This window comes from Colossoma macropomum, unplaced genomic scaffold (assembly GCF_904425465.1).
Source record: "Colossoma macropomum unplaced genomic scaffold, Colossoma_macropomum, whole genome shotgun sequence".
Taxonomy (NCBI): domain Eukaryota; kingdom Metazoa; phylum Chordata; class Actinopteri; order Characiformes; family Serrasalmidae; genus Colossoma; species Colossoma macropomum.
In genome coordinates this window covers 6,658,493-6,673,578 of record NW_023494806.1, presented here as the reverse complement: position 1 = coordinate 6,673,578, position 15,086 = coordinate 6,658,493, and the positions used below count along the sequence as shown (strand labels likewise).

The following is a 15,086-nucleotide window of genomic DNA, read 5'->3' as shown; positions in this document are numbered from 1 at the left end:
TTATTGTGAGCAGAAATCAAAAACACTAGCCAGACTTTGGGACACATTTACTTCAAAACAATGAGATCTAACTGCTCACCATGTGGTCATAAGGAACAACGATGCAGCCTCACCTCCTGCTCTCTTTGTGTTCTAGTAGTGACATGAAAATGTGGGACAGCCTTTTTAAAATAAAGTTTGATTTTTATTTTGAAAAATTGTAAAATTTAGAAAACTTTTGAAATGGAAAAATGTAAGTATTATTTTAACAAGTGTAAATTTAGGGCTTAGAAAGTACCCTATAAATGATGACTTATCTACTATTATCAATTTATTACTATCAGTGCCTTCAGTTTAAATAGATCATAACATAATCCTTGTAAATAAATAAATGAGGTCTGAATACTTAATTCTTTTTTTATATTTTTTACTGTATAACTAATTCAGTAAAATGGTCCAGACACTTGAGTATGCTTAAATGCACATATTTTCTTTTTTTACCTCCACTCATGTACATTTTTGGATCCATACAAAAAAATTTTGGTCACACTTTCTATGAATGCCACATTTGTAAGCATCTATAAACACATTTATAACGTTACAATGCATTCATAAGACACTATAAACATGGTTATAAATATTTATACTATTACACTTTATAGCCATGTTTATTATACATTATGAATTGTTAATATAATGCATTATAAGTAGTGTTAATAACATGTCATACTGTCAGTGCCAAAGAAGTCAGTCCCAGCTTAAAGAGTGTCAAGCCTAGAATTACTGCTGCAATGCGCTTTTCTTACCCAGCGCTCTCACTTTAAATGTTACATTACATCACAGTAAACCAGTGGAGTGAAGGCCTGGAGAGAGAGAGGTGAGATAATAGAGTGCTGTCATTGTAATTTGTTCCCTCACTGGTTCTAACGTCAAGCGCTAGAACCTTTCACTCTGTAACATCACTACACTACAGTGCATTAATGCTGATTTCTGCTAGCATTCTATTGGATATGCAGTGTTAAGTTAGTGCCAAGCTAACGGTGGTGTACACTGACTTTCCCACCTTGGGTAAAACACTGATGGCAGCACTAGTTTAAACTCTGACATTTGAAGCCTGTAATGAGCTTTATTGTGTATGTTTTAGTGTTTCAGTAAATCCTTCAGTAAATACTTCAACTTGAAGCCTCACTCTTAACACTGGAGGAGGCTTTAGTACAGTACGCTACACTTTACTTAGAGCGGACAAATACGACTTATGAGCTCTTATAATTTGTTATGATCAGTACTTATAATGTATAATGTTAACAATTCATAATGCTTAATAAGCATGGCTATAACGTGTAATTCATTTTTATAAATATTTATAGCCATGTTTATGATGCCTTATGAATGCATTATAACATGTTATGAATGTGTTTATAGATGCTTACAAACGTGACATTCATAGAAAGTGTTACCAAAAATTTAAAGTACAAGTTGACACAGTAGCCATACCTGCTCAGCACTCATACCTTTCAGGTATTTAAACCTCCTTCAGGCCAAAAGAGCTTCAATATGTACGTTTAACAATAGTTTAAGTGTTGGACCCAAATGCACCCAAAGTATTAGCACATTGCTGCTTTATGGTGACAAAAGACAAGGTTTCCCTAAACCTTTATTAGACTCATTGTGAACAAGTGCCATAACTATTTCCTTAAAACGGCAACATTTACTCAACAGAAGAATATAATAGACTTTAAAAATATACTTTAATTTACTACAACTTTAACTTTAAAATGACTAAATGAAACCGAAATCCGGCTGTAGTCTGGTTGTGCGTACAGAGGAAACGTTAGATAAGAGTCCTTCTCCACCTCCTCACAAGTTCTCTGTCAGTTTCTCTTTTACCTTCTCCTCCAGATTGGTAAAGTACTTCATTCGGGCCAGGAGCTCTTTGGCTGATTGTAGGTTTCCTGCGGGGGGTGTTAAAAAAAAAAGAAAAGATTACACAGGGTCGTGAGATTGTCACAGAAAAAATAACAACCATCTTTATCTCCGCTGAGTCAAGGAAACATAGGAAACCTTCTTTTTCGCTTCCTCTCGCACTTAACAGCGACCTTGGCAGAGTGCGCCAGTGTCAAATTTGAGGGGAACTGAGAAGAAAAGAGGGAGATACCTTTGTTCAGCGACGTATTCATCTGTTCAGTCAAGACTTTCAATGTCTCTGGAGGAGGGAAAAAAAAAAAACAGCATGTATTTACAGCGGGAAATGGGTCCTTGCTTAAATGAATGAAAATGGAAGTGTCGAAGCATCTCAAGAGCACATCTTCTGCAAATTAATAACCCATTGGAGCACAAAAATAAACACAGAGGAAAAAAAACAGAAAGTGAAAACATGATAAAAACGTAGCCTTGAGCGTTTCTATGGAATGTACTTCAGTCCATAAGAAGTCAAATAAACAAGGTCTACCAGTGGAATGTGGGTGAAGTGATCTTCACCAGCTCTTTCTAAATGTGTGTTGTAGTAGTTTCTGTTTGTTTCCTACACACCTCGCACCGCCTGGCCTATGGCGTCCGCCTCCTCTCGGCTCCGGCTCTCCGCCAGCTTCTCATTGATCTCCATGACCTCCAGGAGGAAGTTGGGGTCAGCCGTGGCATCCGTTCCCTCCTCTAGCTCGATTCCGTGTAGCTGCAGCTGGGGTTAATCACGCAGGTGACAGGGAAGAGTTATTGCGAGATAAGTGGAAATGCTGCAGCACCGTTCCTGTCTAGCGGGTCAAAGCTAAAGGTCAGGTCCCACAGAACATCCACCATCTTTTATTTAGTTTTAGGAAACTAAACAGCCAAACAAACTCCCACCATTAAAACACACAGCCGTACGGAAAAGAGTGAACACTGCTGGTCAAATGACATGTTAAGTGAAAATGCTCCACAGGAACTTATAATATGGCATCTTATACCAACTTGAATGCACAATTTCTATTCATTTGCTTAGATTAACATAAAAAAATAAAACATACCATAGAAAATGTGCCATAACACATTTTATGTGTTATGTTTTTCAGATATGCCAAATTCAGCAAAAAAAAACAGTAACTGTGCATTAAAATGTGCAGAAGTGTGTTCTCTGTAGAGCATGTGTTCACTTATTTTCACTACTATTTTCACAAAAAAACAAAAAAAAAATCAACAAAACTTCATTTGATCAGGGGTGCATAAACGTTTGCACACGGCTGTATCAATTATTAGCCCAAGGCAAATGGCAAATGACTAATTTTGAGCCAAAAACAGAATATAGAGACGTTTCAACACACTGCTTTCTGAAAATCACTGAAGAATTTATTAGATAATTGTTAAAAAAAAAAAAAAAGAAAAAACTCAAAGTGGACCCAAGTAGTGGAACAGATGTTTTTAAAGAGCTTGGCTGGTTATTAAGAGTCATAAAACAAAGAAAACTGAGTTAATCTTTGAGGATGGGGAATAGATGCATAGATGCAGTTTGCACAGTGCTAATTGGTAACGTCCATTGCTTGTTAGCTACATTAGCTTTGTAGCACTACTTTTTTGAGTAAGGGTGTACACAGGTAACTCTAGTACTAGTACTAATAGTAATAATTTAATAGTAATAACTATAATAATAATAGTAATAAACACAAATTACTATTCAGATATTTGTTGCATTTCATCACAAGAAGACAAAAATGACGACTGCCTTAGCGTGACTGCGCTGACGATGACGCTTTGTTAAGGACATGACTGAAGGTGGACATAGCACAGCTTTAACACTAACCATGCCAGCTACTCTAGCTCGTGTTAGCGAGGTCCAGAAACAGTGGAAATATATTCCTCTGACAAATAACATGTTGGCACATCGTCCACTGAGGAGACCGTCCACCAGTGTCCAAGGCTCTACCGAGTAGCTCTAGATGAGTTCATTAGCTCATCTGAAGAGGGCGCCTACGTTACTCATCCAACATGAAAACGCACCCATTTCCCTCAGCTACCTTTTAATAATAAAACCCAAACTGTGTTCCTCTGCGTGCTGCTAAATTTACTGTCACCTAAAAAAGGTAAGCTTTTAAACCTAGTCCTTTTCCTTCCCCACGAACAACCTCTTATCCGTTCATTAACTCTAACAGGATTCCCGAATATTAAAATTACCTGGAATGCAAATCTCTTGGCTGTTCAGCAACATTTAAGGGAGAAACTGTGCAAATTAGAAACTATTCCTTTAACCTTTAAACTAACCTTAGAACACCACGGGGATGCTGGCGCCCCCTGCTGTGCACGTTTTATTAAAATGACTGCCAAAAGTTGACTGGCTGTCATAGAGAGATTTGTTAAAAAGCATCAGATTCTTGAGATCTCAGCAGAAAAGACGAGCGCTAATTCATTTCTCTACAACTCCTGGCTAACTTTTAATGGTCTGAGCAAGTCTAAGCTACACTGGTTCACAAAATCACATACCTTTTTATGGGTTTCCTCTTTGTTCGGCACTTACATGCATGAGCTAATGAAATACTGTGTTTTACTTCATCTGTGTCATTGCTTTGGTTGCAGCAGCCGATGGGAATGACAAAGCAGTGTATCATTGTTTTCAAACTGCCTAATCCTGCAGAGTATCCTGCAGCAGACTACAGAGGGAAGAACGAAGCTTCTAGCACCCCCTACAGTCACCTATAAAAAGTGCCTATGAAGAACATGTCAGTATGTTTACATTGTCACCTGGAAAAAGCACGTATAAGCTCCTGTTTTTTTTTTCAGAGCCTCATATAACTTTTCTGCACTTACACATGTTGTTTTTCAAGAGATTTCTCTTTTTGATCTGTTCATATTTGGAAACTTATGCTAAAAATAGTTTCTGTTTTTGTGTTCTTTTTATTTATATCATTCAAAAGTGTGCAGCTCAGAGATATGAAAACGATCCCTACAACTAGTTTAGATTTTGCAGATTCCACAGATGTGCAACACTTATGCCCAACCCCTTTCACCCCTCGCCCCTACCACTTAGTGCTTAGCCCCCTGTTTTTTGCACATTCACACCTAGGGGTAGGGTGTCATGATTTTAGTTGAGATAGGGAGGTAGGGTGAAGTGTTAGGGCTACATGACCCTCTAAACGGAGGTTTTTCTGAGACACACTCCAAACAGAGTGTTATGAGAAAAAAGGAAAAACCGGCAAGATGGCTGTGCGAGCGACCAAAGAAACCCAGAAAGAATTACAATAACCATGGTATTATCTTAGTTCAATGTCATTTCGATGTTTTATGGTCCTTTTCTTAATAACAAGCACAAAAATTGCTAGTATATACTGATGTCTCGGTAGCCAGCTAGCTAAATTTCCCGTTCCACTTTGATTGGTGCATCAGTTACATTCTGGCACCTCAGGCATCGGAACTGCTGCACCATTTAAGGTGGAACAGGAAAATTCGAATGAGGAGCTGGCAAATATCTGACTTCAGCTTCATATCACCGCAGAATTAGAGGTGGGCAATAATAAATAATTGCCCCACCCCCTCTTTGAAGGCATATGATGCCCTAAATGTAACTAAAGCCCAGCAGTGAGAGCTGAACTTTACCCTCCTCTGCTATCACTGCAGACTGGCAGGGTCACCTACAGAGCAGCGCTAGTAGTCTGGTAATGAAGTAATGCTCTTTTTTATTTGAGGGTCCCATTTCGTAGGGGGAGATTTCAACCACTAACCTTTGTATCTCAGTTCCAAGTGGCAAGGTGAAAATAAGAAATGGAACTGGGCCTTACATTCTGCGTCCACTGCAAGCTTAAATATAAAGGTAGCCAAATACGCCCAAGAACGGTTTGGGCCTCTAAGGGTTAATTGAGCCTCCCACTTAGGGCTGCATAAATCAAGACACTTGTTTGGATACATGGCTGGATATTTGGACACATAACACACCTTGTCTTGGTTCGGGAAAATGATGGAAATCAATTCAACCCTAATTAGCCTACACATTAAAATTCTGCAGGTCTTCTTACCATGTAGACAGCACGCGTGACGGGTTTCTGTAGCGTCCTGAAGGCTTTGTTTACCAGTGCCGACTGCTTTTCTGAATATCCTTGTTCCGTCTGAAATGAAGGATCACAAAGCCATGCAAATTAATGAACCATTTCTCACCGTGTTCAGAAAATAAACTACTTAGCCGGCAACAGGCAGTCGCTTAAAAATAGCCAACATTACAGAATTCGCAGAACGTTAATAGGAAATGGCTCTTTCGTGGGTTTGCAGCTGTACTGGGGAAATTAAAACCTTTTTTCCTCAGTCTCATATTTCAACTGCACGATGTGTGACTTGCCTACAGCTAGTCATTTCCAAATATCACACCAAGTTGACGCGTCTTTGTTTTGGAACAATCCCTATGGCACGCAGCTGCTTTCCCGAACCGCGAATCCTTGGCAATGTTGATAATTGGATTTTTTTTTTTCCTCCCACATCTTTCTCAGGGGTCTCTGTGTTTGGGTAATGGCAGAGAGACTGAATGTTAGTTAGCTCTCCGAGGGAGCGCGGAGTGCGCGAGGTGTCAGGTAGAATAACAGGAGGAAAACGGCAGAGAATGAGTAGCAGTGGAGGAACATTTTCAGCTGTCAGGCCTGTCAAACCCTGGAGAATCAATAGCCGCCCGCCAAGACGCGAGGGGCATCGCTGTCAGAGAGATCCCATCAGACACACAGGCCACACACACCAATCTAGCGTGAAGATTGCAACCCTTTTACCAACGATCTGCTGGCTGGCGCTGGCTGCATACGCACAAAGCAACACAATCAGATTCTGAATTGGGAGGATCAAGGAGTTTAAATGATTCTGTGAAGTCAAAGAGAGATGGGACACAAACACTGGCGGAGAATTGTCTCTCCGTCACGTCGAGGTCCTCTCCTGGGCCTCTCAGACTTTTTTTCTTCCATGATCCACAAGTACAGTGAAGGGGAAAGAAGTATTCCAACACTTTTTTGTTATTTAACGTACTGTGTCCACCTCAAATTAACATATATGAAGCCTTTTAACTTTCTATTTGAACAAAAAGCATGTATTTATAAGAATAACTGAACAGGTATTCAGACACTAAAGAGCTGTCGCTGAGAGTTAAAGCATTGAGATGTCTATGGTGAGACGTAATTAGCTTTTTTGCAGCATTGTAGCTCAGTTTTGGCAAATTCCACTTGGCAAAGCATCTTCAATTCCCATTCATTACAAGGGTCCCTCTGATAGACTTGCAGTTTCAAAATCCTCCATTAATTTTTCAAAGGGATTTGAATGAGGAAACTGGCTAGAACCTTATCCAACTAATCATCTCAATAAAACGCCCTTCATGAATTAAAGTGGGTGTGTTGGAAGCCAGAAAAACCCTAAAATGTAGTGCAGGGGGTCTTCCAGAACCAGGGCAGGGAATCTGTGAGCCAGGTCAGGCAAGCATTTTCAACCAGAGAAGCAGCCTCGTATCATGATGCTCCCACCTTCATACTTCACTGTGGTGATGTTGTTCTTGGGCTCATATACGAAACTCTACTTTCTCTAAACATGACTGAGCTGAATTATTGCCAAATAAATCTATGTTTCTTTAATCTGACCAGCAAGCATTGTTCCAATAGAGTTCTGATCTGCCTAAATGCTTTATTAGCAGGGGAGTTTTGTGTGAGTTTTGTGAAATATATATGTATATTTCACTGCAGTGCCTCAATACTTTTTCCCAATCAATTTAACCTATTTTTGTACATTTTTATAGTTACAACATTAAAATACATTATGTGCGCTATAGGTATATTAAATAACAAAAAACAAAAATATACCTCACTGTATATTTTACATCAGCTGCGACCAAGGCTTTTTAAAAAAAACAACAAAGTAAGCACGTTTACATTTTAACAGTGATGAAAACACTGATAACACTGGCTGTAATAGTAAAAATAGCATAGATTTATTGCAAAATTGGGGATTGTAAGTGTTTATTAATTTTTCAAACTTCTGATGCAGGGGTGCCCAAACTTTCTGTCCTGGGGGGGCAAACTGTAATATTTGTGTTGGGCTGAGGGCGAAAAACATTTGGAACATGAGCGCTTTTATAATGTTGATGGATGTTATATTATTTACATACTGCAACGGTTTGTTTACATATGAAGTGCACTGTTTTTACTTTAAATTTTCTGAAAATAAATTATTCAACCAGTGGTCCCTAAATGTCCCCTCCAGGTGCCACTGCCGGTTTTGACCATTGTCCATTTCTGGCATTAGCTCATAATTGGTAGCTACACTTCAGGAAGTGTGGTGTTCAGTATCATAGATTCTTACCTTTTTTTTTTTATAACTTCAGACTATTAACTATGGTTTGCTATGAAGCATATTTGGGGAAAAAAATAACCTTAAATACAAAATAATAATATATAAATGAAAAGAAAATAATTATACAGTGCCCTCTCTTATTTAGAAAAATGCTGACTTGCTCCAAATGTACTCCAAAGTGTGTGCGCTAAATAAAAGTTAACAAAATTCTATTAACAAAAGTCTTAACAAACAGAAGTGTATGGAACTTGCTGTGACTGAACTGCAGTGCCTCAGGCTGCCAGCAGAGGTCAGTGTTGTTTTGCTTATTATTAAATCTGGAGGAACATTCATCACAGAGCACTGTAGCTTTGTATCAGTGCCACTGCCATTAAAAAACAAAAAATAAAAATAAAAATAAAAAAAAACAACGTACCGATGACTTGAGGCTGAAGTTGTCCGGATGCAGAGATCTCTGCAGCTCTAGGAATCTCCGCTGCAGCTTCTGAATGTCCAAAGCAAAGCTCTGATCACTAGAAGTGAAAATCAACACAGAACACTGTAAGATTACAGACCACACCAGGCCTCATACAGCAGTACCTGAATATGAGTTGTTGTTTATCTCTTAGCGCTGACCTGCACACCTCTCCTCATAAGCCCAGGCTGTCAAAGTTAACCATCTGTAGTGAGTTTAATATACATAAGCTATTGTTGTACACTGACAGCCTACTTGATCGCAATAGGATCACACTGAAGGTCTCAAATGTGTTTCATTAGAGAGACATTCAGTATCAAAAATATTAGGCTACTTTAACCCATACCCTGTAGCCATGTAATGTCACCTGAGTGCCTCAACAACATCCACAGGTTCTAAAGCTCATGAATTATGAACTGACTGACCCTTAAAATTTCACTAAGCTACGTTCACAGCAGGTAAAAGTGGCCCAAATCAGTGTGAGCAGCAAAAAACACTGAATCTGACATTTTCAATTCAGATTTGAGACGCTTTCATATGTGGTACTGAAATCCGATCGGTTTCCGATCTGAGGCAACGCGACTCAGTCTGAACAGCCATATGGGAATTCATGAGGCTTTTACGTCAATCCAGCTCGACATTCGTCATAATTTCACGAATGTGAAGAGACTTATCCAAACCACAAAGTCTCTTCAAATGTTTGTTCAGAAATATCACCCCAAATGTTTGAGGTCTCAGCAGCTTGAAATTATGACGGATGTCGAGCTGGATTGACGTAAAAGCCTCATGAATTCCCATCTGGCTGTCAGTCAGTGAAGCTTCACAATGGCTCCTCTGATGCTGGTGAAGATGAAGCTGAACCTCCGGGAGCGACTGGCGTTCGTTGGCAGTCGTGATTGTTTACCTCTGGATGAGCCGCGTGAAGCAGCATGAAGCTCTGTTCTTTTGCTCATGTGGGTCAGTTTGGGAGCTGATCTGTTCAGACTGTCGCATACAGGTCACATTTAAAAGATAGTGTGAACAGCCAAACAAAGAAATCGGATTTGGTGATAAAATCAGACTTGGGCCACTTTTACCTGCTGTGTGAACACAGAAAGAGTGAGTGGTTTGATGTGAACTGCTCTGTTCTCGAGAAACTTACTGAGTCAGAAATGTTCACAGTGGTGGTGATAGGAACCAGACGTCTGAAGAGTTCAACATCCCTAAAACCTTGCTCGAATAAAGTTATTACATGAAATGGTTATGAATACACTGCCTGATGCTTGAGACATTGTTGGAGATAAAACTTTTGGTCTATTTTTTTATCTATTCAGGGTGGAGAGACACACAGTGTACAGTCTTCAAAATTGTCCCCACAGAAAAATTATTTTTTAGATTTTTTTTCTGATTTACCACAATTTTACAAGTACCAACACACACAGAGCAACTCAGAAGGCACAGGCAGGTTCACCGGTCCTTTTGGAAAGTAAATAAAATGGCTATATCTGTGTTGTAGACATGGTGACCCCTGGTTCCTATCACCACCACTGTAAAGAAATCAGAGTCTGCAGGTTTCTCTACAATGAACCATTTCACACCAAACCACTGGGTTGATTTACATCTCAATGATTCAATTATACTGTGGTAAGTATTTTATAAAGCAGGATTTCTCAGTTCTGCCTTGAGATCCTCTGTGTTCAAAGTACTGGAATGGACAGTCCTGCAGTCCTCTGGAGGATTAATGCCTCACAGCCAATGTCCTTGAGATCTGGCTGAAGTTACTTAGAATGCTAAGACCTGTGTTTTCTAATATTGATCCTAAAGTCATCCTGTTACACAAATGATGTTTTCCAGACAGACAGCAAACCACTTTAATACTTTTATACTACAAGGCTGCCTCTAGGAACGTTTAATAGATCTTAGATGATGTGTAAGTGATGAACGAAGCTTCTTATTGGAATTTACCATTGACTTTAAATGGTGAAGCACAGAACGTAACGGCTGCGCTATTTAAGGTGGAACGGAAAAGACCAATAAGAAGTTGGATAACAGGAAGCTAACCTTAGCCTTTTGAAGGAGAATTCCACCAATTTTTCAAATTTTCTGAATAATTCAGTCCTTGAGATGTAAACTGAATTTATTCCAAGTGGTCTGACGAGAAATGATTCATTATAGAATAATTAACTATTATTAATTAGCATTATTACTATTCAATATTGTTGGTTATTATTAAGAAGTTCTACTACCACTATTATTATTATTATTTATCATCATCATCATCATCATCATCGTTATTATTATTACTAACAATGCTAATAATAATAATAATAATAATAATAATGATAATACTAATAATAATTTCTTTACAGTGGTGGTGATAGGAACCAGGGGTCACAATGTCTACAACACTAATCTAGCAATTTTATTTACTATCCAAAACCACCAGTGAACCTACAAAACTTCTGAGTTTTCATATATAATGTTGATGAGGGTAAAATCATCATAAATCTGAAAAAAAAAAAGTTTTATTTGGGGACTATTTTGCCTTAAATTGCCCTGTATGTACCTCTTCACCATGAATGGATTTCAAATACATTTTGAGCCAAAACCTTCCCAAAACCGCCTAAAAATAAGTTTTCTTTGGGAACTATTTTGCCTTACAACACCCTGCATGTGTCCCTCCGCCAAGAATGGATAAAAATAAATGGATTAAAATACATTTTAAGCCGAACCTTTATCACAAAACTATCATAAAGCAATGTGTCAGACATCAGGCAGCACATATCTAACCGTTTCATGTAATAACTTTCTGTGAGGGAGACTTCAGAGGCATTAAACTCTTCAGACGTCTGGTTCCTATCGCCACCAGTGTGAACCGCTCTGACTCGGTAAGTTTCTCCAGAACAGAGAAACCGCTCTGAACGACTTTGTTTACATCTCAACCATTTGTGTAGAATTTTTTGGAAAATCGGTGGAGTTCCCCTTTGAGTGACATGGACGGACATGCTTTATTTACCAGTTCAGGATCTCAAAGTAAGTGGCCTCCTCGCTGGGCGGCTGTATGACTTTACACGCTGAGCAGAAGAAGAGCTGAGCAGCAGAGCCGCAGCTCCAGCACCTCCTCACCGCTGAGGATGAACAGAAGCTCCTGGTCAGGTTGTCATGAAGGTGAAGGTTCGGGCTCAGCTGCGCGTGAACTCGAGTGAAGTCTGGGTTTTTGTTCGGAGAGCTGAACGATCCCCCCGCAGCAGCTGCGCTGCAGCGCACGGCTGTGTTTTGGAGGAGCGGTGCGCATCTGTGAAGTCGGTGAGAGGCGCACAGAGTCCGCACACACTTCATATCGACCTCAGCTCAGAGTACAACGGCTCTATACGCGTCTGAATGACATATTACACAGTATGGAAGTTGACGCTGCATCGGGTTTCCGGCTTTGAAGGCTGTGTTCCAATTCGCGCACTCGCGCCCTGCACACTCGTACCCTAAACACTACCATTACTGACCGATTGGTGGCGCCGGACAACTTCTTTTTTTCTGAAACCTTTGAAGCCACAAGCTTGTTAATGATGTGTGCACTCTGGTTCTTCAAAGATGGTTCTTCAAGGGTTCTTCAGTAAAAGCAATGGTTCTATTTAGAACCATGAGTTCTGTTTAGAACCGTTTTCATGCTTAAATGGTTCTTTGCATAGTGAATGTGTTGTATATAAAACGTTTTTTGAAAATGGGGTTCTATATAGCACCAAAAAGGGTTCTCCTATTGTTAAAAGCTTTTCTGGTGCTACATACAGTCTTAAAGAACATAGTAGAAAAAAGACAGTAGTTCTATATAGAACCATAAATTGTATACAGAACCATTTTTATGCTTAAATGGTTCTGTGCATAGTAAATGGTTCTTCTGATTGATAGACAATGTGTTGTCTATAGTTCTGTATAGAACGCTTTTGAAAAAATGGTGTTCTATATAGAACCAAAATGGGTTCTCCTATTGTTACAAGCTTTTCTGGTGCTACATACTCTTTTGAAGAAGATAGTAGAAAAAAGACAGTAGTTCTATATAGAACCATAAATTGTATATAGAACCATTTTCATGCTTAAATGGTTCTTTACATGGTGAAATGGTTCTATATACAATTCATGGTTCTATACGGAACTACTATCTTTTTTTCCTACTTCATCTTCTTTAAGAGTGTACGTAGCACCAGAAAAGCTTGTAACAATAAGAGAAAAAAGACAGTAGTACTATATAGAACCATGAATTATATATAGAACCATTTTCATGCTTAAATGGTTCTTTACATAGTGAATGGTTCTTCTGACTGACATATGATGCGTTGTATAAATTAGAAAAAAATAATGTTCTATACAGCACCAAAAAGGGTTCTCCTGTTGTTATAAGCTACATACACTTCTAAAGAAGATGGTTCTTTAAAGGTTCTTTAAAAAGACAGTAGTTCTATATAGAACCATGAATTCTGTATACAACCATTTGCATGCTTAAATGGTTCTCTGCATGGTGAATGGTTCTTCAGATTGATAGAGAATGTGTTGCATATGGATCTGTGTAGAACATTTTTGAAAATGGTTCTATATAGCACCAAAAATGGTTCTTCCATTGTTACAAGCTTTTATGGTGCTATATACACTCTTAAAAAAGATGGTTCTTCAAAGGTTCTTTAGTAAAGACGGTGGTTCCATATAGAAGCATGAACACTCACAGAGCTGTTTTCATGGCTCTTTGCCAGGTGGAACGGTTCTGCAGATTGATGGAGAATGTGTTGCATATGGTTCTATGTAGAACCTTTTTGAAAATGGTTCTGTATAGTACCAAAAAGGGTTCTGCTGTTGTTACAAGCTGAGTTTGGTGCTGTATAGAACTATATTCTACAGAGCACCATATGCAACACATTTTCAAACAATCTGAAGAACCATTTCACCATGCAAAGAACCATTCAAGCATGCAAATTGTTGAATATAGAACTCATGGTTAATAGTCCATTTCAGATGAAAACAGAGTTTAATTGAAAATGGTTCTATATAGCACCAAAAGGGTTCTTCTATTTTTACTTGACATCATTATAATTGTAGAACCCTTTTTGGTGCTATATAGAACCATCTAACATTCATAGAACTATATGTAGAACCATATAGACAACACATTCTCCATCAATCTGAAGAACCATTTCGCCATGTGAGCATTAAGCATTAAATGGTTCTATATGTCACGGGTCTAAACTGAACCATTCACTTTACTAAAGAACCCTTAAAGAACCGTCTTTTTTTTTTTTTAAGAGTGTAGTAAAACCCTGCAGGTGTTTCCATGAGACTTTGTTTCTGATCGAAAGGCTGTCGTTGCAGTGATATGGTTTCAGTAGGGATGTGAGGATAAACACATTTTCAGTTTTGATATATGATTTTAAATTCTGAGTTCAAGATTCGACTTGATTTTCACTTTTTTATGGTAAAAACAACTTTTTTTAAACTTCTTTTACACAGATGCACGCAGCACCACCCTCGAACAAAATGAGGCCTCAAAGGCACAGATCCTAGAATTTATAAGCAGCTTAAGGGGGAAGACAGCTCTTCCACGGCTAAGGGGACAAGGGGACCACTACAGGTACCCCATTTAAGAGGAGAACTTTTATTTATTACAGAAAAATCAACCTGTAACTTAAGACATTAAGTCTGTTATACAGTAGTTCCAGCAGCAGGGACGGCTAAATCTCTCTGTTCTGCTGATGAACACTAAAATTATTCTGTCCTGCTAGAACACTAGAACACTCAAAGCATTCCAGAAGAGAAGTAGACACTAACCAAGCATTTATGTGTGCACTAAGCATTCTAGTACACAAGTACACATACATGTCAAAATAAAAGTCCTGGATCAGTTTTGTTGAATCATTATGACTTGGTGATGGGAATGTTTATAAATACTCGAAACAATGTGGGGAAAAAAAATATTAGTCTAGGATAAACACAAGTTCGGAGAGTGAATTTTTTCTCGTATTCTATTCTTTTACTTCTGGACCACTTATGACATTTGTGTACATGTATGTAACAAAAAACCATCATAATTCTTTTTAAAATTACAACTTTCCAACCTCTCTTTATCCCTTAGAATGAAGCTGTTTTATAACTGTACCCTTTAGACCAGGAGTGTCAAACTCAACCACTAAAAGGGCCATATAAAAATCTCAGCAAATCTGTGGGCCAGAGAAGAAGTGTGTTTTTATTGCTATAACCTGAGCTGACCATTGTTTATTCAAAATACACAAAAACATCAACAAAAAAAATTAGACACTTGTAGTAGACCTTGAAATATTACATAAATACTTGAAATATTCAAAATTTAAATGTCCCCAGGACCTTGGTCTTTTAGACCTACCTGTTTTCTTCAACTAGACACCTGGCA

The 15,086-nt window shown here is 38.6% G+C and overlaps 1 protein-coding gene across 1 annotated transcript; it reads right to left on the bottom strand.

Annotated features, from left to right (window-relative positions):
- Positions 1-1,422: 1,422 nt before the first annotated feature.
- Positions 1,423-12,069, bottom strand: hscb (HscB mitochondrial iron-sulfur cluster cochaperone). Its single transcript, XM_036598530.1, has 6 exons — positions 11,697-12,069; positions 8,663-8,759; positions 5,952-6,041; positions 2,509-2,653; positions 2,135-2,182; positions 1,423-1,931 (listed from the first exon to the last, which is right to left on the bottom strand). Exons 1-6 carry the CDS (start codon positions 12,017-12,019, stop codon positions 1,837-1,839), a joined length of 798 nt encoding a protein of 265 aa, XP_036454423.1. The 5' UTR covers positions 12,020-12,069; the 3' UTR covers positions 1,423-1,836.
- Between the last annotated feature and the right edge of the window lie 3,017 nt (positions 12,070-15,086).